Source organism: Daldinia caldariorum (assembly GCF_022478825.1).
Source record: "Daldinia caldariorum strain CBS 122874 unplaced genomic scaffold F4812scaffold_1, whole genome shotgun sequence".
Lineage (NCBI taxonomy): Eukaryota > Fungi > Ascomycota > Sordariomycetes > Xylariales > Hypoxylaceae > Daldinia > Daldinia caldariorum.
Window position 1 is genome coordinate 2288248 of NW_025953037.1, and position 26043 is coordinate 2314290.

General features: G+C 48.4%; 5 protein-coding genes across 5 annotated transcripts; 4 read left to right on the forward strand and 1 right to left on the reverse strand.

The window, feature by feature from the left end:
• Nucleotides 1-1512: 1512 nt before the first annotated feature.
• F4812DRAFT_410220 (WD40 repeat-like protein) lies at nt 1513-5869 on the forward strand. Its single transcript, XM_047932512.1, has 3 exons — nt 1513-2602; nt 2671-5334; nt 5402-5869. Exons 1-3 carry the CDS (start codon nt 2246-2248, stop codon nt 5507-5509), a joined length of 3129 nt encoding a protein of 1042 aa, XP_047795097.1. The 5' UTR covers nt 1513-2245; the 3' UTR covers nt 5510-5869.
• Nucleotides 5870-6394: 525 nt separating this feature from the next.
• F4812DRAFT_410231 (ATP-dependent DNA helicase) lies at nt 6395-9409 on the forward strand. Its single transcript, XM_047932513.1, has 3 exons — nt 6395-6958; nt 7027-8841; nt 8949-9409. Exons 1-3 carry the CDS (start codon nt 6644-6646, stop codon nt 9000-9002), a joined length of 2184 nt encoding a protein of 727 aa, XP_047795098.1. The 5' UTR covers nt 6395-6643; the 3' UTR covers nt 9003-9409.
• Nucleotides 9410-9669: 260 nt separating this feature from the next.
• F4812DRAFT_449138 (glycoside hydrolase family 78 protein) lies at nt 9670-12225 on the reverse strand (the record flags this gene model as incomplete). The annotated part of the gene is made up of 6 exons (XM_047935942.1): nt 9670-10055; nt 10179-10921; nt 10995-11062; nt 11125-11164; nt 11215-11408; nt 11560-12225. The coding sequence occupies 6 exons, from the start codon at nt 12223-12225 to the stop codon at nt 9670-9672; spliced, it is 2097 nt and encodes a 698-aa protein (XP_047795099.1).
• A 3315-nt stretch (nt 12226-15540) lies between these two features.
• On the forward strand, nt 15541-18649 carry F4812DRAFT_25150 (uncharacterized protein). The gene is made up of 2 exons (XM_047930731.1): nt 15541-18191; nt 18242-18649. Exons 1-2 carry the CDS (start codon nt 15753-15755, stop codon nt 18482-18484), a joined length of 2682 nt encoding a protein of 893 aa, XP_047795100.1. The 5' UTR covers nt 15541-15752; the 3' UTR covers nt 18485-18649.
• Nucleotides 18650-21946: 3297 nt separating this feature from the next.
• Nucleotides 21947-25202, forward strand: F4812DRAFT_25161 (uncharacterized protein). Its single transcript, XM_047930733.1, has 4 exons — nt 21947-22103; nt 22876-23029; nt 23089-23200; nt 23272-25202. Exons 1-4 carry the CDS (start codon nt 22098-22100, stop codon nt 25070-25072), a joined length of 2073 nt encoding a protein of 690 aa, XP_047795101.1. The 5' UTR covers nt 21947-22097; the 3' UTR covers nt 25073-25202.
• Nucleotides 25203-26043: the final 841 nt, after the last annotated feature.

Sequence of the window (26043 nt, forward strand, 5' to 3'; positions counted from 1 at the left end):
CCTTGATAGGGTGAAGTGTCGATGAGCATGGCCAGGTGGTGTTGAGAAAGAAATAGGGGGCATGTAGTTTATCATAAATCATAATTGGGGTGACGGATATCCCAACGCATGCGTGTTTGTAAAGCGATTGCAACTGTTGCAGCTCCCCTTAATCCCTCCATATTCTCCAACACGCCCCCTATTTCCCAAACGGCCTACCAACGTGTCGACTAGACCCGAAGTTGCTGTTTTTGATTGGCGGAACAACCTTCCACGCACGGCTAGAACGAGGGGTTCTAGACGGGTTACCGTGATGGCCGGCCCGTCCGGTATCCTGAGTGGTGACGAGCGAAACATGTTTCCTCGGACTTGCATGAACGGGCTTACCTTGTCTTATAGGTGACCCCCGTGTTTTTAACTTTGAATAGGAGGTAGGCATCTCGTCGAATTGACCGATATGGTCTTCGGGATGGAGTAAGATGTTTCTACTTATCAACTAACAATACTCTCGTGACGCGCATGCATCGCGCCTTAAGCGAGGCCGGGTTTCTCCTACAAGAAACGACACTGGCATGCATTTTTCTAAATAGGTAGACGAAATTCTTGGGATGCTTTTAACTCAGATTATTCATCCCTTTGAAAAAAAAAAAAGAATCGCTTTGAGTTTTACAGTATAAATATTATTGAAGTGCATAGGATGGAAATAAATGATTATGTATGTTGGTATGTATTCTGTTAAAAATGACTTGAGGGAAAAAGAGGAAAAGGGGCCTAAAAGGGTGTAAATGATTTAGTGTATGCAAGACATGTATTTTGCTTGATATATGCATATAGGTTAGTACCTATGTACCTAAAATGTGTTATGGTCACCATGTCACAAAGTCAGCCACTCGGACCCGTGGAAAGAAGGAAAGTACAGCCCTAGGTCGCGTTTGAAAATCGGGATCATCTGAACTTTTGTAAGGCGCTTTCCCTCAGGAATGAAAAACCAAATGGTTAGGTACTTTGTGATTGAATGTGGGGTTTACCTAACCCGATAGGTACAATTAGGTACTTCCAAGATTCAGTGTTCTGTAGGGATTGATCTAGAGGTATGCGACATTGAAACTGTTGGCTTTAGCAGGAGTTTGACGAACACTAGAGTTGAACTAACGAAACTCTACTTACCTAGGTACCTAGGTATACAAGGCTACATAGTAGGTGCTTCCTAATGATGTTCATCTCAAGTTTTTTTTGGCCGTTTCCATACTGCTCTCTTTGCCTTCTGCCTTCCGCTGCTGATTTTGCCTGTGGGTCCGGGGACAACTGTGGTCAGCCGAAGGAGGCGCGTCTGATAAATTAGGTACCTTTAGGCATAGAACCCGTCATATGTATTATGAGTAGAGTGAGTAGAGGAGGTACATACAGTGCTTAGCGTGCTGCAGTGTGGTTGGATGTACCTTCTGTAAATAACACTGGGGTCGGTTGCTGGCACCAATTGTTTGAAGCGCTAGTCCGATGTCTCCCCTCTTATTAAAATCCTGACTACCTGACCTAACCTTAGGTAGGAGGTACCTAACTGGGAGGTACCTCTGTTGCCATTATCATTACCTCTTACCTATTACCCGTTACCCATTACACCACTACTACCTAATCTAACCTGCTTACAATCCGTACAATACAATCTTTACAATCCACTTTACAAATCCAAAAAACCTCAACCACCCAAATTCGTTGAACATATGCACATACACACATACACATAGCATATGCATACACGTACGCACATACTTTCATTGGTACTCGCGTTTAAGACAAGATCACAATAACGTCGTCCACGCCAAACGTCCCACGCCTACGCCTCTACCTTTACGCCTACGCCCCTCGGTCGTTTTCCATTCTCGAGGAATTCCCTTGGCGACAAGAAGGGGAAAATAGAATACCACAGGTCACCCTTGGGCAACCTTTTTAGAGAATATACGCGGCTATCACCGTTCGACCTCCTCGGTTTCTATTTGCCTCCCTTTCTTCTACTCGCCTCCTTTACTCGCCTAGGCATTTCCCGACCCTTCTGTCTTCATTTACTTTTTTAGACTTGGACTTGGACTTCGCCTCCAATCCCAATTTCAGCCCCCGACTCCCGAGTCGACTTTGGATTACCACAACTTCGTCTTGCTCAACCTGCATCGCTCAGCCAACTTCTAACATCGAACCGACGGCTTCGTATCTCATGCTATCACGATAAGCCTCTTGTTATACATGATTCCTAGCACGTTATAGAAATAGTATGAGGATACAGGCACCATCCGCAGACGAAAGGATGGAGTCTGCGCGGCCTCGATCGAGTCACGCTACAGTTTCCGTTAACTTTGACGATGCCGACTCCCACTCTCATCCACGACTCAAATTTGGCGTTGCTGAATGTATCGAGACCAAAACGGTCACCACAACCACCACCACTAAGAGATCATACCCGCCTCTTCTGGTAAGGGAGTCGAAGCCGCTCTCATCCCTAGACTCCAAAGAGTTCCCCTTAGCTCAGAAGCCTACCCCTCCTGAGTTAGCCAACTTCACCTTTAACGTCGCCCACTACGGCGGCATCTCCTGGCCCGTTGACGATAACGATGTTGACTTTCAACAAGACGTATGTTTTGATCTTCTATTCTCTTCTCTATTTATTGTTCTTGACTTATCATCTGATCTATAATTTAGTCGCAGCAGTCTATTAGCGATGGATCTGTCGAAGAGATCAAAGCGGAGCCGGAATTAAATGCTACCTCCCAAACTACTCGACGCTCATCAAAGCCGTACCAGACTATCTCATCTCGTAGAAGCCACCGGGTGAACTCGAGAGCTGCATCTCCCGTTGTCGGCGGATCTATCCGGAAGAGTTCGCAGAAGCAGTCGATACGATCATTGACACCCACTCTGCCCAACGCCGTATCGGATAAGTTACGCCGTGCTCTAACCAACGACTCCCGTAAAGACGTGATCAGAAACAATACAACAAGATCTACTAGTGGTTTTCCCGTCACGCCTGACACGTCTGAGCTGGCTCCAGCCAACGCGAATCGACCCTTCAAGCTTCGAAATACGCACCTAGATTCTTTTGAGACCCCAGAATCTAATAATAATAATAATAGCCAACCCCAATCTTTCTTCGATATCTCCAGCCCCTCAGGCAGCGATTCGCATACCGTCTTCAGTAGCAATGTTGCTACGCCACCTATTACTGATGCAGACGCGGATACCGAACCATTTGGCGATGTCGATGCGGATGAATCACTTCAGCAGTCTATTCGTGCCTTGCATCACCCAAGACCCGTCAATACACTTGCTGCTCAAGATGCCAGCCTACCCAGCCCACGCCTATCACCGACTCTGCAGGCTTCCAGATTTCGTGGGCTGGACCAGGACGATAGAGACAATGCGGCGGACGAGGATGTTTCATTGCTTTTCCAGGAGGAAAGTCAGAACTCGGTGGATTACGAATCTGGCCCGTCTTCTACGACAGAGCCCTCATCTCTAGCTCTTCGACGGTACGAAGATTCTTTGCAATCCCAACCTACAATCATGGACACCCGCTCGATGCTGGAGACGTTTGACGCTATGCCTGCCGAGATGAAGTCATTTATGATGTATCAATTTCTCCGTAGATGTTCCAGAAAAACCCTTCACATTGTTGCCGATGTGGTCAATCCAGCCCTAAAATGCGACATCTTGAAAGACCTCCCTTTGGAACTAACCCTGCACATCCTTTCTTACCTAGACCACCGCGATCTTTGCCGTGCGGCTCAGGTTTCAAAACACTGGCGGGGGGTTATTGATAGTAACGAGACGGGCTGGAAGGAGCTCTTCGACGCTGATGGCTTTACTCTAGCCCCCGGAGAGCTCGATAGAGCTATCAGAGAAGGTTGGGGTTGGCAAGATCCGGTTGGACCCGAAGGCTGTGAGCGTGACTACAGTACTCAAGCTAGACTTACTTCGACCGAGGCCGAACTAATACGCTCGTCAAAGCCCGACCCGCCACAGAAATTACGGACATCCAAGCGCAAGAGGGCTCTGAACAGCCTCATCAGCTCGGAACGGTCTAAGCGGCGAGCAAGCGCGCAAGAGATGACAAAGGATGAGAAGACGTATACGGGAGAACGGGTGCACAAGTCTGAGGGTCCTATGTCTGCTGCAAATGCCGCAGCTGTGGCTGTTCCCGACCCGCACATCGGCCTTCCAAGCCTTAGGAGGCTTCACCTGTTCAAGTCACTCTATCGTCGCCACTACATGATCCGTAAGAGCTGGACGAGTGGCAAAGTCAAACCAAGCCATGTTGCCTTTGCGGCCCACCCCCGGCACGTAATCACCTGTCTACAGTTCGACGAGGACAAGATTATCACCGGAAGCGACGACATGCTTATCCACGTCTACGATACCAAGACAGGAAAGCTCCGTCGTCGCTTAGAAGGCCACGAGGGCGGGGTTTGGGCTCTTCAATATGAAGGCAACTTTCTAGTATCCGGTTCTACCGATCGCTCTGTTCGTGTGTGGGATATTGAGAAAGGTCTTTGCACCCAAGTCTTCTATGGCCACACTAGTACTGTCCGATGTTTACAAATCTTGATGCCAACAGATACCGGCAAGGTAGAGAACGGGCAGGCGGTCATGATGCCGCCGAAGCCTCTAATCATTACCGGATCTCGTGACAGTCAGTTGCGAGTCTGGCGCCTTCCCGAGGCCGGCTCTAAGAGATACATACAGACCGGACCTCCAGCCAACGATACCGACTGCCCTTATTTTATCCGCATTCTACAGGGCCACACGCACTCTGTCCGCGCGATCGCTGCTCACGCCGATACACTTGTCAGTGGAAGCTACGACAATACAGTCCGAGTATGGCGCATCAGCACAGGGGAGACGGTTCACGTTTTGCAAGGACATTCGCAGAAGGTGTACAGTGTAGTGCTGGACGTGGCTCGTAACAGATGCATATCGGGCAGCATGGATAGCTTTGTGAAGATTTGGGATCTGGAAACTGGATCATGCTTGCATACGCTGGAAGGACATTCACTGCTCGTTGGATTGCTCGATCTTCGTGACGAACGACTAGTTTCGGCAGCGGCGGACAGCACCCTCCGTATTTGGGACCCGGAGAGCGGACGATGCCAGTCAACTCTAACGGCCCATACTGGCGCGATTACCTGCTTTCAACACGATGGACGTAAAGTTATTAGTGGCAGCGACCGGACCCTGAAGATGTGGGATATCCGCTCAGGCGAATGCATCCAAGACCTTCTTACGGACCTTAGTGGAGTCTGGCAGGTCAGATTTGATGAACGCCGATGTGTAGCGGCCGTCCAGCGGGATAACTTGACATATGTCGAGGTGAGTCAAACCCCCGAAGCTTGAATGCACCTAGTTTAAGACTTGCTGGCTAACAATTTGGTGATAGATTCTTGACTTCGGAGCCATTCGTGACGGCAAACCTGTAGAGGAACTTGGCAAGCGTATTTTACTAAATGCCCCCGAAGTCCAGAGAATAATGGAAGAAGATAATTAAACTTACTGGGCCTACGAGCATGTATCCGGTTCCGCAGCGAGGACATGACCCAAAGTTACAACACTCTCACCTAGTTAGAGCGCGTACCGGTATGCTTGCTACATAAGCCAAAGCGCAAGGCGGCCACACGAAGCCACATTTTTATATTTATTTCGTCCATCGCGACATCTATATCGAACAAGATTCTGAGTTCTATTAGGCTTCTCGCGTGGCTTGTCACAAGCAGAGTTATCTGTAGATTGGTGACGATCGGCAAGTACGATAGAGCAGAATGGCTAGTGGTGACAGCAAAAAGTTATATGCGGACAGCATTCTTTGAGCGAGGCATTTGTTTTCTTTTTTTTTTTTTTTTTTTTTTTTCTGATCAGTCCGTCCGTCTGTTGGCAGCATACATTCGCCAGGTGTTATCCATACGTATCACACGAAGAAGCTTCAGGAAGCCGACCATTCGCGCTGTTCAGGTTTCCTTTGACATAAGTACCGAACGCTTCAGGCCGTGAAGGTATTTACATGAATAAATGAGCATCGATTAGGGATCAAGGAGGCGGTTACAGGCATCTTAGCATAGTGGCATTCATGTACATGAAGAGAAGCGAGCATATTATGGGCGTAATGGACATGTGTAAGGAGTCAGGCAACCAACTAGCATATTAATGAAATTTCCGAAAAAGAAAAAAAAAGTTTTCTATGGAAAACATTCCCTTTTGGAGTTGAAAGAAGTGAAGCAAGAATGCAAATAGCATCTACTTACCTGGTTCATTAGCTAGCAGCGTACATAGGTCTATCTATAGGGTTGGTGTTCGTATCCAACGACGTAAGTGGCAAGTGGACGGACGTGCTTAACTGCATGGATCTGGAAACCTTACCTTGCCTGGCCACGACCCAACTGGTAATTCTTCCAGAGACATACTTAACCTTAGGCAGGTAACTCTATGGTAATGAGATCTTTCTCACCAACACAAGCTGCTATTAGGAATTTCTCATATTTTCGCATACTACAATTCTTCTGTTCCTCTCCAATTCGGAGTAAATCCACATTTGCGGTCACGAATAATAAAAAAGTAAAATAAACTTCAAACGCGGCGGCAATCCCCAATTACTACCGACAAGAAACTTCACAAAACTTTATCCACCATGTCCGATTACGACTCGGGAGATGGCCTTTTTCAAGGAGTAGATGTAGATAACCTGACGGCAGGAAAGAAACGTGGACATTCTTCTGACGATGAAGAGAATCATCAAGCGAAGCTAACCAAACAGCTCAAAGTACATGATGCAAAACGCAACGACACAGCATTCCTTGGAGATATTGCCAAGTCGATTCTAAAGGAAAAGTTTGGCTACGATGACTTCCGTCACGAGCAGTTCTCTGCCATCATATCCATCCTGCAAAAGGAGAATACCCTCGCAGTCTTTCCCACGGGCGCTGGCAAGTCGCTCTGTTATCAAGTTGAGTTTTCCCTTCTCGGAGAAGATCATCATGCCATATTAAATACTAACATTTACTTCGCCCCAAGATACCTGCTCTTGCTTTCGAAGAGGTAGACGCTGTGGATGGTAACGAAACTCGCACCGGGCCGGGACTTAGTATCGTCGTTTCGCCCTTGATTGCTCTTATGAAGGATCAAGTAGACGCCCTATTACAAAAAGGCATTGCTGCCGCTTCTCTGGACTCTACCAAGGCTTACGAACAGCAGAAGCAGATCAATGCTGGTATCAGAGAAGGCCATCTGAAATTACTCTACTGCGCACCCGAGAGGCTCAACAACGAGGGCTTCATCGAGAGCATGAAACATGTTCCGGGAGGCGTTCGGCTAGTAGCCGTCGACGAAGCCCACTGTATCTCAGAATGGGGCCATTCTTTTCGTCCGGATTATCTGAAGGTGGCCCGCTTCATTCAAGAGATCCAGGCTGAAAGAGTCATCTGCCTGACAGCCACAGCGACGCCTCGCGTTATTGATGATGTTGCAAAGGCATTCAAGATCAAGAAGTCCAACGTGTTTTGCACTTCTCCCTATAGACCAAATCTACGTCTATTAGCCGAGTCCGTGGATACAAAGATGGACAAGTATCCAAAGATATTCCGTTTCTTGCGAGAACATCCCGGGCCTACTCTTATATATGTGACTCTTCAGAAACAAGCCGAATCGCTCGCGGATGATCTAGGAAAGGAAGGCTTTAACGCAGTCGCATTCTCCGCCGGTCTCAGAAAAGAGGTAAAGACTCAAATCCAAGAATCCTTCATGGCCGATCGCGTACCGATAGTTGTCGCTACAATTGCCTTCGGCATGGGTATTGACAAGCCCAACATACGAAACGTTATCCATTTCGATCTTTCTAGCACAGTTGAAGAATATTCGCAGCAGATCGGTCGCGCGGGAAGGGATGGAGAAACGAGTCATTGCATGTTTTACATTTGTCCCGATGACTTTTACTTAACAGAGAACTTCGCTCGTGGCGACTTGCCATCACGGCAATCGCTGCTTCGGTTGCTAGAAGACCTATTCCTGCGGAAAGTCGACCGCACGCAGGACGGCGATGTCATCAGACTTAATCAAACTAGCTTGGGTCGAGACCACGACATCCGGGCAGGTCCTCTGTCTATCCTGCTGGCGACACTAGAGCTTCGATTCGGCCTAGTCAGGGCAATTACTCCGGAATATTCTTCGTACAAATTCGAAGCAATGCCCCAATACCAGCATCATGCCAAAGCAGACTCTTCTATCGAAGGCAAAGCCATCTATAAGCACGCCAAGAAATCCCGATATGGCAAGTTGTACAAAGTCGATATCAACGAAATCGTAAGGTCGATGGGGCTGCTACGTACCGACTTAGTGAGGAAGCTCGAGGAGTACAACGACAACAGTATCATCATGCTAAAGAAAAGCGGAGTCGAGAACAAGCTCAAGATCCTGAAGCCACTCCCCAAGACTCCGGGTCAAATCAAAGCCATCGCCGATAAGCTGTACGTCGATATGGAAGCTCGGGAGGAGGATGCCATGCGTCGAACCCAGCAGGTAGCCGACCTGATAACAGGCGACAAATGCTTTGCTATAGCCCTAGCCGAGCACTTCGGAATGGGGCTCCCCGGCGGGAAAGTCAAGTGCGGGCACTGCTCCCACTGTCTGACGGGGAAGCGCGTGATATTACCCCCAAGGCCCACACCGGCTGTCGACATCGCGGGCATCCAACGGGTTCTTGAGGGCTGCAGCGTACGGGACGACCCGAGATTCCTAGCGCGCGTGGCCTTCGGCATCAAAAGCCCGCGGGTCATGCAGCTTAAGCTCCACCAGAATAGCATCTTCATGTCGTTGGCAGACCACGACTTCAAGGTATGTCCCCCCTCGGATCCTCGGATCCAGCCTACCTAGGTATCATCTAGGTACCTACCTAGATGAAACGGCGCGTCAAGCTAATGATTACCCTGCGGTCTAACTAGTCTTTATTACAAGAGTTCACCCGAGCTTGCGAAGCGGCGGGGTATAATAAGTAAGAAAGAAAGAGAGGGCCGAAGTCTATCAGGGGTCTGTTTTGTTTTGATGCTTGGTTTTTCTTTAAAGGTACCTAGGTGATCAAGACAGGTTAATAGATTGAGAGGCAAGATGTATGTAATGTAGATGACGGAATACCAGGATGTTCTAAGGTATGGTATACCTTACCTAGGTACCTCAGGTACGGTTTATCGTGACATCCTGCGCCAACTAATGATATCTGACGATGTACGATTAGATTAAACGTCACTCGTTAATATAGATGCTTTTTCTCGCCGGTTGAATCATCAGCCTGGAGAAGAAAGGCAAAATTCCCTAACTAACTACCTAGGTACCTGTTTTTGTGTAGTTGGAGAAATATCACAAAGTGCATTCTGGCGGTCATAGCACAGGGGTTCACTCAGTTACGTTAGGTATTAACAAACTTCTTAATTCGGACGACCTAGTTTTAATATAATATCCCGAACGAGTTCGGGCATAGGTATTGTAGAGGTAGTTCCATCGTTGGTTGAGTCACAATTCTCTATACCTGTTACATGGAATCTTGGATGTTCTGTAGAACGCCTTCATAGCCGCTTGTGCTTGCAAGACCGCGCACCTCCAGAACAAAAAGCATCAGTTCAACCAACAGTTATATTTATTTATTTACTTATTTTTCGAAGAGGCCCATTAACTAACCTCGATGCGATGCTGGCCACCCGTCCTCTTAGGGATGCGCAGTGGGCCATTTGTCTTTGTCTCGGCAGGTTGACCAAAACGCTTTGGCATCTCCTTTCCATCAACCAACACTTTGAATCTCTCATTCCCATTGGGAGCCGGGAGCAACAGCACCCCAGAGGTACCCTTAGGTACGCTATATTCTAGCATATAACTGCCGTCGCTATTTACCGTCCAGCTTGCGAAGTATTTCCCCAAGCTGGTCGTGAAGCCACCTTCAGCATGGGACAGATCCCCAAACTGAGGCGCGATTTGCCAAGTCGAGCCCGCGAGACCAGTAATGCTGAGCCCGAGGATGTACTCGGTCAACGCTGTAACCGGACCTGTAGCCCATCCGTCTGAAAATAATTCACGTTAATAACTATTAACTCTTGTCGAGCTTCGCTTAACCGTAGAAAATAGAAATAATAGGGGCAATACATAAGGTAGAGGTGTGCATATAAAGAATACCTGGTACTCACGCGAATGAGAAGTATACGAGTAATTCTCCTCGTACCCAGCATCGTGCCGGTAACCCCAAGTCCCCTCGACCAGATATCCCTCGACCATAGTAGACTGCGTGCCATTCTCGTTGTTCAGATACCAACCCCAGCTAGTGCGGATCAAATCCAGAGCCCGTTGAGCCTGGCGTGCCAATAGGTGCGCTTGGATCTCGAATGAAGATATAAACGTCGACACTTCGCCAGCCAACTCCGGGCTCTCTGCTCCGATCGGCGTCCAGTTTTTCGTTAACGAGGATGATATATCCTGCGCTCGATCCGATGCGGTGCTCACTACCCCAAAAAGCACCGCCAGGGCATTGCCGTCTTGCGGGTGTAAATTTACGTTGGCATCGCGCGTCTCGAGACTGTCATGAAATACCCCGGCCTTCTCGTCCCACAGCTGCACGTTTATGACATCTCTAAGCTTCGCAGCGGCTTCGAGCCAGGTCGAATTCGCCCCGGTCGTATCGCCAACCCAAGTAGCCAGGGCGCCGCCCGTTATCAGTGCCCGGTAATACAGCACTTGCGCAGAGGCCTGGGTACTAGTAACGTTGAAGCGGCCCCAGTCGTCACTGTATCCCGTGATGTTGAGCAGGCCCAAGGACGAGTCGAGCTGGTTACTAATGAAACTCATCGCCAGGAGATATTTGGACCATATCCCTCGAATGAAATCCACATCTCCGGAATAGAGGACGTAATTGTATGTCCCGATCATAGTCCACCTTAAGTAGAGAAATAAGCGCTTTAGTATAATCCCCTCTAGTTGGGTAACAACTATCTTGTATGTAGTCTTACATATGATAAGTATCGCTATTTTTGGCGAGAAGCGGCGGGCCAGAAAACGGGAGCAGGCCGTTTTGTTCCTATGTATGTACGGTGAGATAGAGCCCCTGGATGAGTCTTACGAGGGGGGATATTGACCTACCTGAATGCCATATAAAGTCGTCAATGAATTTCGTACGCTCCTAGGCACAATGAGCAAGAATTTCATAGTTACAGCACTTTTGAGACTAACTCAATATCGCCGGTACTGTAGAACGAAGCGGGAATCGCAACGCCCATGTCGCCGGGCCAGACGGTTCTGTCACGCTTTGCGCCGTCCGTATTGATAGTGTCGCCTACGCCGATATCCCCGTCGTTCAGCCACTGGCCCTCCGGCGGAGGCCAGGCTCGTCCAGTCTTGGGATGGAGCGCATTTGTCTGCAGAGTCTACATCAAGTGAAATCAGCAATTATATATATGGTGTCTCAAAGAGAGTGTCTAGACTTTCCAAGACCCATCCATTCCTGAGAGTTCCGGGTGACAGATGAGATTCAGCAAGATATGATAGGTAGGTATAAAGTTGGTATTATGCACTCACATAAGCACCGCTATACCATATCTTATTGAGCAGATCGTCGCTGCTATGGAAATACCCCTGGTAGGCACGCAGATTCGACCAAGTCGGCTGGAAGCTGATCTCCAAGCTGACGCCGGTGACCGTAACGGAGGACGTGGCCCCAACAAGGAACAATGTCATATACCGAAACCCGCCACGCAGCTGCTCGGTTGGCATTTCGTACGTATACCCCCCAGCCGCGGAGAAGTTCGCGTACAACGCGCCATCATTCCGGTCGGATATGTCCGCGCTCTTGTCCGAGACCGGCCCGACGTAGTCCTTGGCTTCGGCAAATGCTATGCCCAGGGCGGCGCCCTCGCCGGCGGTCGACAGGACGGAGTACCGTATGGTAACCACGCCGCCGACTTCGAGCCCGAAGTCGAAGTAGATGCCCGAGCGGGCGCTGGTCAGCGACGCCGACTCGGCCGAAATGCGTTCCCCCGTGTCCAGCCGGAAAACGGCTTTGGGGGCGACGGTTCGCGACGGGGGAGCGAATATATTCGACTCCCATTCGCCTGGGAACGCCGACGTCTCGGCACCGGTACATTTCGTATCTCGCCAGCAGGTTGTCTGGGCGCTGGCTTCTCGCACGAGGACCAGAGCCCAGAGTATAAAGACGGGTACAAAGGAGAGGGGATGAGATGCCATGTCGAGGGATGACGATATAGATTAATCTATTTACTATACCCCTAGCCTATTAAATTAAGAGCCAACCCGGCGGTAAAAAGGGGTGCCAGGAATTATATTGAGACTATAGGTATGTATTTATAGTCATTGGTTTTATACCATAGTTACATACATACCTACCTAACCTAGCATACAGTATGCGAATTGGGGTTATATGAAAGATCAATGCTACAAGCTCGCGTGATGTATATACCGTACAAGTAGCGCTAGGCATGTAGCCATGTAGGCAAGTATGTACCTACATACCTCCTTCATACCTCCTACCTACATACAAATTAGCAAATAAGACAGCACTAAGTTAGGTACCTACGTCCTCTATTTTCCGGATGTACTTCGTATCTGGTACTTTAGGTTCTTTGGTTGTTTCCATGAGCTTGGAATCCCATCTTCCTGCCGAGATCACCGTAAGCACCCCGCTTGAACCAGACTTAGACCCGAGCTGGGGTATAGGTTTAGGTATCTTTCATTTGTGAGTGGTAATGGGGGGAAAAGACCGGATGAGGCATGTCGAGACGTTGCTCGTTTGTCGACAACGATGTTTGCATGCCCGTTCCAGGCAACAACAACAACAGCAGCGGCAGCGGCAGCAGCTAACCCGAGCAGGGCTTCATTGTGATCATGGGATTATGCGGGGGTGCTTTGTTCGGGTAGCTCGACAGGACATGGGTATTTACTATTGCCTATCCCCTCCGCCGAATAAGGTACCTACATAGTATAAGCCCGCTCCGTTTCCCTTTGATCCACTTGTCTCCGGCAGGTTTTAGAGTCCGTATAGATTCCAAAGTGTTTTTTGTAAGCAATTGATGAAAGTTATATATTCCATAACATCGTCGTTCAAGTGTTGATATCTCGATCCTTTTGGCATTAGGTACGAGTACTTATAGGATAGCTCCCTACGAGGTAAGCAAAGGATCCTGCTGCCTGCGAGATTAGGTTTAGAGACATCCATGCTGTCGGTTTTTAGTGGTACCAATCGCTGGATATCAAGTCAGTTTATCCCAGACATGTTGTTAATAAGTAAAGAATATTGCTTAGGTGAGCCTGCGTGCTCCAAAGGCATGACGAATAATTGCACGTTGGCGAACCATAACATATAGCCGCAGGGAAGATCCAGGTCGCGAGCTCATCTAGCGGACAAACTTCAACGTCTAGCTGGGTTTGGCCAGATGAACTAACTTCTAAGGCACCCATCACCCAACCATAGTACACAATACAACGGAAAAAGCCTTCGGATACTTGGCAAAGTCGGTTTATATGTACGTGCCAACCTGACAAGACTTCCGCAGGCTTGCCAGGCTATGTATGTTATTATGTATGGGGTGTCGGAAACGGGAACCCGGAGCGTAGGTAAAACCAAGCTTGGACGACATAATGAAGACTGTTATTAGTTACTGTTATGAGTTGCTGGATATTGTTGCGTTACGTTCGACAGAATAGTCAATCCATAACTCGTACAAACATTGTTTTTTGTTAAATCGCGGCGATAGCTTTGCTTTGCTTAGACGATGAACGACGCCCATCACCCTACTTCAAGCACTTGTTTTGCTATTCGACGCATAGGGCGACGCATATGCTCAGATGTCTCCAACCTTAGGTACATAGTAAGGAGGCCGAATGACCAAGTTTTGAAAGCCCCGTAAGCATGGAATGTTAGATTGAAGGCTCATGAGTTTCTGCGGACCCCAGTTAACAAGTCCCTATCTGGGTAGTTAGTTGATGGGCAGTTGATGGGCCCAAGAGGGACAAGTCGCGAGAGTCGTCTTGATTCGAAGGGTAGAATTCGTATAATGTATAGTTAACTAAAATAAGTTGATGGCGAGCAGAACCATTATCAATCCAACCCCATGCTTAAACCGTAGATCTTCTCGATATAGGTATGTATACTGCACGAAAGCGCAGATCGCGAAAGGATGCATTGTTAATCATTTATTTTAGGCTTGCACTAAACTCGTAGCGGGCTTAAATTATAATTCAGCGGGTCGCGGGAGCCGGGATGCTGTCTTGGAATACAGCGAGTGGTGGACTATGGTACCTGGACAAGTGCTATGTTAGGTAGACACACCAGACTCACAGACAGACAGGCGCCGGGGCTCCTAATGGCGCTAATGCAGCGTTCTAACTCGTTGAAAGAGTGATCCGTTTAACGGGGGGGACGTCGATGACTGGACTAAAAAAAAAAGCGAATAAGAATTGGTTATTATTATTCATGCCATTCTAAATGGGATGGATATTGAATAACTTAACCACTAATACCACTAATAATATACCACCGTAGGACTTTTTAGACCTTTTAGACCTTTTAACCCTCACTCACTTAGGTCTCTCTCTCTTTCTTCTTCTTCTTCTTCTTCTTCTTCTTCTTCTTCTTCTTCGGGAATGACTTGGCAAAAGGAGAGAGAGAAAAAGAAAAAGAAGAAAAAGAGCGATTAATTGATAGCGACGAGATTATGATATTCTATTTTAAGTCATTCATCAAATCATGATATCTCGCATGGTATATGGTATTTCGGACCCAAGCACGGCTAACTTGGCTAACTTCGTCCTTCACCTAATAAACATCAACTTCGGGGAGACCAACAACTCTATACTTGCAGCTTTACAACTTTGACCGACCGCCCCCCTTTTTTATTTTTTTATTTTTTTATTTTTTACCTTAACCCGTCAAATTGTACAACTGCAAGGCTAAGGCTTGTTCCACCTATACACCGTATACACCGTACACCCTCTTTCGTCCCTTTCGTCCTTATCGTCCGCCCACTTACGCCCACTACACCCACTACGCCCTTTAATGTCACATATTCGTTCGATCCCGCTTCCACGCTTAAACGTTATAATCGCAACAACGACGGCAAAAACCATCTTGTGACCCTCCCTCTCTATTTCGACGCGAACCCACCCTCCCATCTTCAACACATACAAAGTAATAATTTAGATCCACACTCGAAAAAACAAGACCGGACTTGCTCTTCTGGATCATCCCGTTGCATGCATCCCGGACCTGTTTTAATTGGATATCGGACATCAGCAGCGACCTTAGAAACCCGCCCGACATTGTCACCTCCATGATAGTGCCGCGATTCGGACGAGACTCTGCTTCGTGCAACCCGACAATATTATAAGGGGATCCCTTAGAGGCTTAGACCTCGCACGAGGTCGCTACGTACACCCTCGATGATGGTAAGCTCCTTTGTTTACCTAGGATAAATAATATAGGTCGCATGTCCAGGAATACGCCCTTGGGATATCGCACATCTCGCCCCGTGAAGCCTGTTGTCTTTAAATATCTGCCGATTCTATCCCGTCTCATCCTCCGGCCCGTCCCTTTTATGTCGAGATACTTTATTCTTTTCAAAACTGACCTAACCTTAAATGCTTAGACCTCTCAACGGCCTCGCGATGTCGGTGGAAGCTTTGCGAGTCGGCGTGGCCATGCCAACCAGCTGTCCATATCTGATCCGACCCATCACATAACCGAGACCATCGGGACCATGTACGGCGATGACGATGACTACTCGAACAATGATCTACGCCCTATGAGCTTTATCGCGGCTCCCGCCGGCGGCGGTGAGCAGATAACCCAGCGTTACGATGTAGACCCTCCTTCTCCAGAAGAACGTCGACTTCCCCTTATCCGGACCACTTCGGATAATACTGGCTTGCAACCCTCAGTTGGTCCTGTAACGAATGGGAATTCTTTACAGAAATCGCAAACTCTCCCCGGTCGAATATCGAGCCAAAAAAGTACAAATTCGAGAAATAGCACTTACGAGTCGGGCCCCAAATCACCTATCACTCCCTTGTCACCCACGCTGCGCGATATGCGTGAAGATGCCGAGCAGTATCCGATAACCAACATCGATAATCCGAACGATATTGCCCAAGAGCTGAGCAACTTACAAGCGTTACGGCGCATGTCCATGGATGTCTCTAACAACAGTGATCCTGACTTGCTTCCCTTTCAGGGAATGTCTTTAGTGGCAATGCCGTCGATAGCACCGAAGGGGGACGACGAAGGAGATCCTTCGAGGCTCTTGTGGGTTCCCGCCAATGTCCACCCGGAGTTGGCTCCAACTGAGTTCAAGAATTTTGTTGAGAAGAGGGTACAATCCATGAAGCGGAGGTCTGGAGAATCCTCGCTCTCCGTAGATGGTCTGGACAGGAGTAATTCGAGCGGGTTACGGAGGAAGAAGTCCATGCTCTCCAGACAAGTTCATAACACGGGAGGTCAGGGCGCAGAAGGATATGCGGATGGTGCCGAGAGACTAGAAAGGAATAAGTCTCTAAGACAGTCGGGACAAGGCCCCTCGGAGCTCAGCATCGATGAGTTGGTGAAAGACCCATCGAAAGTTATCCAGAAGCTCACTCTTGAGTCGCAGCGCCAAGACGGAGGTAGCGAAATATCAAATGTGGATGATATGCCCATTCTACCCGTTACGCCAGGCATGGGCTTACGTCGATCGACCCGTACTACTTACCGAAAGGGTGGCAGTCTAAAGAATCGACATAGCGGTTCGCTCAAGTCGGACGAACGTCTTCCTTTCTCGAAGCGCGCAGCATCAAAGAATCCCGAAGAAGACTCTGGCATCATGTCTGGCAGTGAATCAACTATCGAAGCACCACCAGGACACGGTTTAACTCGCGTACAATCAGAACCTATCTCAGATGGCTTTACGCGACCGTCAAAGGCTACGCGGCGCCAGGAATCCTTTTCCAAAGACACGTCAGATATGTACGAAGCCTCCGAACAACAAGATTCCCAAGAGTCAACTCAAGCTGTTCCTAGGCCGCAAGGACCAACCCGTACGGCCTCTGTCGACGCCATCAAAACCTCGGGCTCGACACCACAAATTCCCGAGGAGCCCGCGGAGGAAGAAGAGCGTTCTGGAGCACAACCTATGGAAATTAACAGACCCTTCCCCGAACGATCATCTTCGCAACAAAATCCTGTTCAGCATCTACCACAAACGCCAGCAGCCCTTGCCGAACCCCCCGCGCGTTCAAGTAAGAGACCAAACTACAATCAACCGCAGGCTGCAGGCGGGACCTCACAGCCAGCTAGGACTCCCAATAGTCCTAACCGACCGCTCAATGACATGTCGCAAAGTCCATCGCCTTTCCCCGTTAGCAGCGCCACCAGTACTGAGGCCTTAACTTTTATCCCTACGTATTCTGCACCTGAGGAGAAGAAACCAGAAAAGAAGGGTAAGAAAGATAAGGGCGAAAGCGAAAGTGAAAAATCCAAGTCCACATCCTGGAAATGGTTCAAGAGTGATGACAAGGAAAAGAAAAAGAAGGAGGATGAGAACAAGAAGTCTAGGGCTAAGGCACTTGTGGAAAAGGCCCACGACAACGTTCGCCTCGATGTCCTTCAAACCTCGATCGATACAGCCATCAACAAGGGACGAGAGAGCCTGTTACTTGACCGTGAGAGTGTCGACAGCAAGCTAGAAGAAGAGAGGAAGAAGGACAGTCGAAAATCTACCGATCAGAAGAAAGAAAAGGATGGCATCTTCGCCTCGTTCTTCGGCAGTAGCAAGAGAAAAAGCGAAAGAGATTCGGGCAGTAGGAAACATCAAGCTCAAAGATCATTGTCGCCTGAACCGACTCCATACCGACCCCAACGGCCTGATGTTGACTATCACTGGACTAGGTTCCCTCTCTTGGAGGAACGGGCTATCTACCGAATGGCGCATATTAAGCTCGCTAATCCTCGCCGTGCCCTCTACAGTCAAGTCCTGCTTAGCAACTTTATGTATTCATACTTAGCAAAGGTCCAGGCGATGCACCCTCAGATACAAGTTCCCCAGTCACCTCAGCAGAAGAGATTGCAAGAGGAGGAAAGACGGCGACGTGAGCAGGAACAACAGTACTTGGAGCAGCAGCAAGCTCAGGAGAACATGGATCAATACAATTTTGAATACCATCGAGTAAGTACTCATACAGAACCCTGTGGATTCTAGCTCTGACCTGTCTTTAGTCAAACCAACAGCAATACGGTGATCCTAGCATGCAGCACGAAGCAGGAGATTATCCAGAAGCAGCTGAAGTCTACGACTACGGGCACAACAACAAGGATCAGACAAACCGCGACAGTGACTATCAGGATGCTGATTATAACAGCCAGGACGCAGATAAAGACTATTACTCCACTTACGTGCAATACCACAGCGAAAACGGCCGCCGCCAGCAGCAGCAGTCGGGAGAGGGAGAAATGTGGTGATAGCCCTATAGGCCAAGCAGGGATCGATAAGCACACACTTGCACCACAATCATGTCAGTGCATAACCCCGTGGCTTCGGCCGCGTGAACCTGCTACGGATTTCGTGAAGGGTATTTTATCAGGAGCCCAACGAAAGCCATTAGCCCATCCCTTATATCCACTCCACACAAATAGGGCGTCCTCTCCGTTTTTTGTTGTTTTTTTTTCGGACGGATAGCAACAGACAGCATGGTGCCCCGAAAACGGGATTTTTGAATAGTATTTGTAGTGCCTAGGGGTATGGGACTAAGTAGCCTTTTTTTACACCCCCGAGTCTATTCGACCATCTATCTATCTACCCCATACGTAGGGTAAAGCTAGGACGTACGTACCAAAGCGGGGAAGGAAAAGAAAATTGAGGGGACGGGATGGAATACATATATTCATTGTAGTAGCATCTATCAGGATGTTTGTAAGGGTTGAAGCTAGGGCATAGCACGGACGGAAGGGACCTAGAGAGAGAGCTTGTAGATGGGGTGGTTGGTGTGGATGCGGTGGATGTGGTGGTGGATGTGGGTGGAAAAAAAGCATAGCAACACCCCCTGGATCATAATAAGAATTAAATTTGGCCTCCAGGCCCGAATGAGCTACGTTGTTAGGATTTGATTGATCTTGATTGTTGTGTGATGTTGCTGTAGGTTTTTATGGAGTGTTGTTCCGTGTACGGCGTACGGTTATGTCTTGAGGATGTTATATGTTTGCTTATGTTTAGGTCATATGTCGATGCCGAGTAGGTACTATAGAGTACCATATTAGAATCTAGATCGATCTTGTGTAAAATGTGTTTAATGAGTAGCGTTTAGTTTAGTGAGGGTTATGTATGGGAGATGACAGCATTACATGAATAGAAAGACAGAATCTCAGACGAATCCATATTATTATTTCAAGACTTCTTCAACGCGACCACTGCCTACACGATGCGGTTAGGTTCATCACGTGGACAGCACAGAGTATACCATCTACTTAACAAACTTGTTTTCATTACACAGAAGTTGGCAAGTAAATTGTATCTGTTTTTTTATGGTGCTGCAACAGTTATCCTAGACTCCAGGTACCATGCTTGATTGTGCATGGTACCTGTGAAAGTATTTGAAGGTAAATTTTTGTGTGATTGCGAAAACGGCGCCGTAATCACCTCTAAGAAGTTGCACCTTATATTTATGTGCTACGTGCCTTACATATTGATTTTATGACTATTGCCCTGGGAGGGGCCAAAAGGACTGATTCCAAACTATAGAGTGGAATGAATACCTAGGGCTAGACTTGCGCTTTTACAAGACTTCACATGTATTCAGTAGATACGCACTGCGGGCTAGGGTGATAATCTTTGATATCGTAAAAGGTAGATTGGGTTCTTTGAGGCTGTGGGAACTCGAAACAAGACATCCAAGACTAAGGGTACCTTAATGTGAATAACTCTCAGCTCATACAGTAGGTTCATGTGTTGGAATTCCTCACCAGGCAGCAAAGCCATTCCTACGCCGTTTGATTCTGTTGAAGAGAACGCGTGATTAATACCGTAAGTACAGCAAATATTACAAGAAATAGCTACGTAGCAGAAGTGATTTATTAATGCTTACCTTCCAATTATCTTCTTTTCACAGCGATGCGGATTCTTATTTCATCCCAACTTGGACATATGTCTGACATGTTCAACATGGTAAAAAAAAAAAAAAAAAAAAAAAAAAAAAGGATGTCTCTCTGCATTACTGTGTCGTCGGCCTATGTCACGGCCTATGTTGTTGCAGTCCTCTGGGCTGCCGTGGTATTTTCTCCGGGCCGAACGCGGGTCGGCGCCGGATGGCTAGATTACGGTCGGGACCACCCTGACCGCCTTTGCTGTGCCCGTTTACGCTGTTTGTACCGTGCCGGCTCCCGGCCGAGTTAACTCTTCTGATTCAGATACAACCTATCTCCAACCTTACGCTGGTTTGAGTAAGTGTAATACAAAAAAGATCAGCCCCCGCCCCCCCTCTTTTCACCACCTGCAAATGTAGGAATATCCTCACGTGTCCCCCAGCGGCAACAATATTTACCGGGTCTTTCTTCTCCTTCCCCTTCATTTCGACATCAGCCATGGTAGATAAAAATATTTCTATCAACATAGTTATTTTTACCAAATTTAGATAGTGCGTACTTTTCTGTAAACAACACGATACTACCTACCATCACAAAATTAAGACACATAATACTTAACTTGCTCGTCGCCTCTCTTACATCACATAGTATCAACTTTCGTAATCCCATGTTTTTTTTCTCCGTGCGTCTCCAACTTTCGTGTTAGACAAACCTTCCCATAGGCCAGCAAACTTGTCAATCAGCACTCATCCCCACGGTTCTAGACCGGGACATGGCTGCTGATTTGCTCTTGAATAACTACGAAGTACTGAATAGAATGGAAGCCAAGGAAGGATGTGATGACGAAGCGATGCAAGTCTGAAGATGTTCATAAGCCACAGACGTACAGCATGGCACAGTACAAACTTCTAGCTTCCCTCAAAACTCGTTGAGAGGAAGAAGTGTGTTATGGTCACGGTCTACTAGAAAAACACAATGCTTTCTTATGTACGAACTGATGGGAATCAGGTATGAACCTGGACAGTTCTATTAACTGAGTCATGTTGATGTTTTCCTAGTAAATAGCCCCCCCCCCCACTAATATAGATGGGGATATAATACAGCTACGGACGTATTAATTATACATAGTAGAGATAGGTAAATACCCGTGATTCATCTGGTATCTCGAACATAGCTTAGTAAACCTTGTGCGTGAATGCCTACATAAGAATAAGAATAATTATGAATGGGTTTAGGTAGCTACACGTAGGTTAGGTAAGGCCGGTTTAGGCTTTGGGGAACAGGGGGACATGAGGACAGGGGGGAGAGTAGAGTAGGTACGTGCACGATTATGGAAGAGTGCAAGTACAGTATACTTAAAGCTCCCCCCATATATACCCAGATAATACTAAGATAATACTGAGATTATACCCAGATATACCCCTAGTCGGGGAGTATGCAGTGAGTATCCCGGTACATGCAAATGATCAAGTGGATCGAGGCTGAAGAATATATCCAATCAGAAGTAGTAAAGCTCATGATTGTCGCGAGTTCCCTACTCCCAGTCCAACTTTTTTCGGGCGCCCCAAACCTTCGTAAACTGCTTGTCGCTGCTGAAAATCCAAAAAGCTCCCGACCTCATTCATCACCATCTCTCCCATATTCAACATCTCTACTACCAAACGGCCCTCCGACGAGTCTGAAATCCTCCTAGGTCGTGCCAATATCAATTCAAGATAGACTCCTCCTTTTAGATACCCGTTTCTGTGAATTTGGCATTGAACTTAACTACTTATTAACCTCGTCGAGCCACCTGGCCATCTCCTGGTCTTCATCCGTACACGGACACGCGCCTCATCACCTCCTACTCTACTACCTCCTCCTCCCCCCTCTTTACGATCCGTAACTCTCGACTGTCGACAGTCCACAGCTCCTCTTTGTAACGGCTTTCAGGCATCCGACAATTTATTCTCGGCACCAGGTCGAAACCCCTCATTACCGCGGAGACTGATTGTCCATGGCTGTGAGTTCTCTGTTTTAATTGTTTTCCTAATCCTGCGCATACAACAAAACTTTCACCACAACTTGCACATTGAAGAATGGAATAGTTTGCTTTCCTTTCTTCAACTGCAATAATCACATTTGGGACTTCTTTACTTTCCAACATTTCGAACTATCTTCTTGCCAACACTAGCAGAAATCATAAGAAGTCTTCGAATACTTTCGTGATGTATCATAATCTTTTTCCTAACCCCCAGAGCGGCATGGCTCCTCGTGGCCCTGTAGCTCCTATACTTCATCAGCCTCGCCCTCTTCATTTACCTCATCTTCACTACCCTCCCCCTCCCCTCAATCCTCAACCGTTGCCTTCGCAGTTACCGCTTCAGTTGCAGTTGCAGCAGCAGCAGCAGCATCGCCTGCCGCAACAGCCTATCCCTCTGCCCTTCCCTCATCCCCCCTTGGCTCCCGTCCAGAACTGTCCACACTGTCCACACTGCCAGCAGCAGCAGCAGCAGCAGCATCGCATGCCGGCCTTGCAGCAGCACTGCTTGCGTGGCGGCACAGCTTTCATAGCGCCGGTTGCAAACCTTCAATTTCCCAATCTGCAGAGTAATCAGCCTCATAACCAGCATCGCGCTACTGGTCATGTCAACCCCACTGTCCAAGGCGGTAGTGTCCGTCCCCATCAGCAACCACTAGGCGGTAATCAGCTATCTCACCTGCCTCATTCTAGTCACCGATTCATTCCAGCAGTTAGAACTGATCCTCGATCGCTTATGACTAACCATTCTCAGCAACGTTCTTACAACCAAGGCTATATGCCCAACGGCACTCCTAGCCACCCTACCCCTGGCCAACCCGCGCCCGGCGCCGTTCCCCTTCTACCTAACCAGGGCCGTATTGTTCAGTCGGGCCCTATTCGAGTTCTCTGCATAGCCGATGTACGAGGTAAGATAATACGATAAGTTCTAATTATCGATAGGAATATGCTAATAATTCTCCAATAGGTAATCTTCGATCCCTGAACGAACTTGCGAAGACCGCGCGAGCCGATCACATCATTCACACCGGAGACTTTGGTTTCTACGACGACACATCCCTGGAGCGCATTGCAGAGAAGTAAGATTTGGAATTTTGTTATTACGGTTAGGTAAACTGAACGGTATTCTAATTGCGTTGTAAAAAAATAGGACCTTGAAGCATGTTGCTCAATACTCGCCGTTGATTTCCGAGGAAGTAAAGAAGGGTATCAGTCAAGGTGGACCGGGCTCAGTTAAGGCGCGATTCAACCCTCAAGATCTACCCTTATCGGAACTGCCTCTGCTTATCAGCGGCCAAATCAGACTCGAGGTCCCTGTTTACACCGTATGGGGTGCCTGTGAAGATGTGCGCGTTCTGGAGAAGTTCCGCTCCGGCGAGTACAAAGTACACAACTTGCACATCATCGACGAGGCTCGATCCATGCTCTTAGAAATTGGGGGAGTCAAGTTGCGACTTCTTGGTCTTGGTGGTGCGGTGGTCATGCACAAGCTGTTCGACAATGGTGAAGGTCGAACTACTATTGCAGGCGGACAGGGCACTATGTGGACTACCCTACTCCAGATGGGCGAGTTGGTTGATACCGCGAATCGTGTTTACGATCCTACGGAGACTCGCATTTTCATCACGCACGCCTCTCCTGCTCGCGAGGGCATACTGAACCAGCTTTCCGTCAGCCTTAAGGCCGACTTCTCTATCTCAGCAGGCCTGCATTTCCGATATGGCAGTTCTTACAATGAGTTTAGTGTTAACCCGACCCTCGATCACTACCGTGGAAAGCTTGCCGCTTCTAAGGCTTCGTTTAACGATGTATGGGAGACAGTTAAGGGCGAGGTCGAACCGGCAATCCAACAGAACGAGGCCCAGCAGAATCTGCTCAGAAACGCGCTGGAACTGGTCGACAAGATGCCTAGAACCGCAGCTGGTGGAAATCCCTTTGGTGGTCCGGTCGGTGGTCCTGGTGCCCAGGGTCAGGTCGATGAAAGCGCGTTCAAGAATATGTGGAACTTCAACTTGGCAGACGCCGCATTTGGTTGGCTAGCTCTGGAAATACAAGATGGCCGCATTGGTACGGAGATGCGAGCACAAGGGTTCAACTTTTCGCACCGTGGGGCTAAGCAGCAGACTGCTATACCCCAGAGCACGCCTTCACCTGCGGCTGTCAGCAGCGGCTTAACTCCCTCGGCTCCCGCAACTTCTGTGACCCCTGCACCTACTGTTGCTGGTCCTCAAAGAACCGCTTCAGCTACTGTGCAACCGTCAAAGCCTGCCGCAGCAACTCCGCTTCAACCGCTGAAGCCCGCCACCCCAAAGCCTACAACTGCATCCCCGGCCCCTAGCACGGCTGCTGGAAAGGAGAACGACAAGCCTACAGGGGCTAATGGATCAGCCAACGGCCCTGAAACTGCACCATCACCAGCTCCCCGAGCTTCTGCGGATAGCATCATTGGCTTGTTTGTTATGAACGTCCAAAGTGACGATCAGACTCGAGAGATCTTCCCCGATGAACATAAGGCGAAGATCGTTAAGATCGAGAAGTGGGGCAGCAATAGCAACAACAAGGTTGTCCACTTCCACAGCATCGAAGACCGAGAGGCTGCCTACTCCAGTCTCGCTGACGATTTCAAAGTCCGTCACTCAGAAGATCGATCAAGACCTCTGGTGAAGATATTCCAACCCCGCGAGTCCAAGCAGACATACGGTGGCCGAGGCGCAGGAACCTGGGGTAGTGGCCGAGGACGAGACAACGCAAGCGGATACCGAAGTGCTGGTGACCGTGGCACCCTTAGCGGTGGTGAAAGCGGTCCCGAGACTGGTCGTCAACGTGGAGGCCGAGGTGGTACTCGCGGAGGCCGAGGTGAGCGTGGTGGCCGAGGCGGTCGAGGCGGCCGTGGAGGCTTAGGCAAGGGTGAAGGCGGCAGCGCTTCGCCTGCCCCGGGTGGCGATTCATAGTGGAATCGCCGATGACAATGGTTCTACCGACATTGTCTACTATATTCTACTAATATCCTCGTGTGGCCGGACGCGAGATAACTATTCTTTTGCTTGTATCCTGGCACGTTCATCCAAGCAAAACTTTTCTGTCGTTGACCAGGCGGAGTTCAGAGAATCTGTCAGCCTGCGAAGGGATGAGTTGCGTTCGAGGGGAAAAAAATACCAATTGTCGTTTTCGTCATATCGAGGGTGGGGAGTGAGGGCGAGGCACGGGGTTTCAGTGATTGAAAGGACGGAAGGACGGAAGGACGGATGTATATGGTTTGCAGTAACATAAATCTGCTAAACGTACTTTCGTGCGAACGTTTTTTCGTCTTCTCTCTCTCTCCTTGGTGACCTGACCTAGTACTGAGATGAAAGTGGTTTTCTTCTTCTTCGCATTGATACAGATGATGGCTGGCCCGTATGATGATGATGATGACGACGACGGTGATGATTCGATCTCTGGCGTCTTTTGTCTATAAGGGACGGACATGCATACATGGCATGCATGCATCGTTCTCTCGACTGACTAACTGACTTTGCCTTTGTACACACCTGGTCTGGAACGAGCCGGACAGGAGAGGGATCGGATCGGATCGGATCGGATCAAATCGGATGTTGTGATAGGCTTTTGCTAATGCAAACCGAATGAATTAAACTCTGAAAAAAAAAAAAAAGGTTGTGTTGTGATGTGTTGGTTTGCTCGTCTCGTAGGAAGCAAGTAGGGAGTATAATGATTGATAGCTATAGGTACCTAGGTAAGGCAAGGTAAGGTGAGGCAAGGTAAAGGTAAAGGTAAAAGGGGGCCGGGGCGTAGACTCGTAGATAGGAGATGAGAGATGAGGTGAGGTAAGCCTCGTTCTGGATTTTACTAACAGGTATGTAGGCATGTAGAGAACTAGACTTTTGAGTACAGAGGTAGGTAGAGGTATATTTCGTATAGGCAA

Excerpts from the sequence above, each read along its gene's own strand:
- F4812DRAFT_25150 (XM_047930731.1), top strand. The coding sequence starts at position 15,753 with ATGTACGGCGATGACGATGACTACTCGAACAATGATCTACGCCCTATG. Across the intron at positions 18,192-18,241 it reads ACAATTTTGAATACCATCGA|TCAAACCAACAGCAATACGG; the intron begins GTAAGTACTCAT and ends ACCTGTCTTTAG.
- F4812DRAFT_410220 (XM_047932512.1), top strand. The coding sequence starts at position 2,246 with ATGAGGATACAGGCACCATCCGCAGACGAAAGGATGGAGTCTGCGCGG. Across the intron at positions 2,603-2,670 it reads ATGTTGACTTTCAACAAGAC|TCGCAGCAGTCTATTAGCGA; the intron begins GTATGTTTTGAT and ends TCTATAATTTAG. Across the intron at positions 5,335-5,401 it reads ATAACTTGACATATGTCGAG|ATTCTTGACTTCGGAGCCAT; the intron begins GTGAGTCAAACC and ends ATTTGGTGATAG.
- F4812DRAFT_25161 (XM_047930733.1), top strand. Across the intron at positions 23,030-23,088 it reads CTGCATAGCCGATGTACGAG|GTAATCTTCGATCCCTGAAC; the intron begins GTAAGATAATAC and ends ATTCTCCAATAG. Across the intron at positions 23,201-23,271 it reads CTGGAGCGCATTGCAGAGAA|GACCTTGAAGCATGTTGCTC; the intron begins GTAAGATTTGGA and ends GTAAAAAAATAG.
- F4812DRAFT_410231 (XM_047932513.1), top strand. The coding sequence starts at position 6,644 with ATGTCCGATTACGACTCGGGAGATGGCCTTTTTCAAGGAGTAGATGTA. Across the intron at positions 6,959-7,026 it reads GCAAGTCGCTCTGTTATCAA|ATACCTGCTCTTGCTTTCGA; the intron begins GTTGAGTTTTCC and ends CTTCGCCCCAAG. Across the intron at positions 8,842-8,948 it reads TGGCAGACCACGACTTCAAG|TCTTTATTACAAGAGTTCAC; the intron begins GTATGTCCCCCC and ends CGGTCTAACTAG.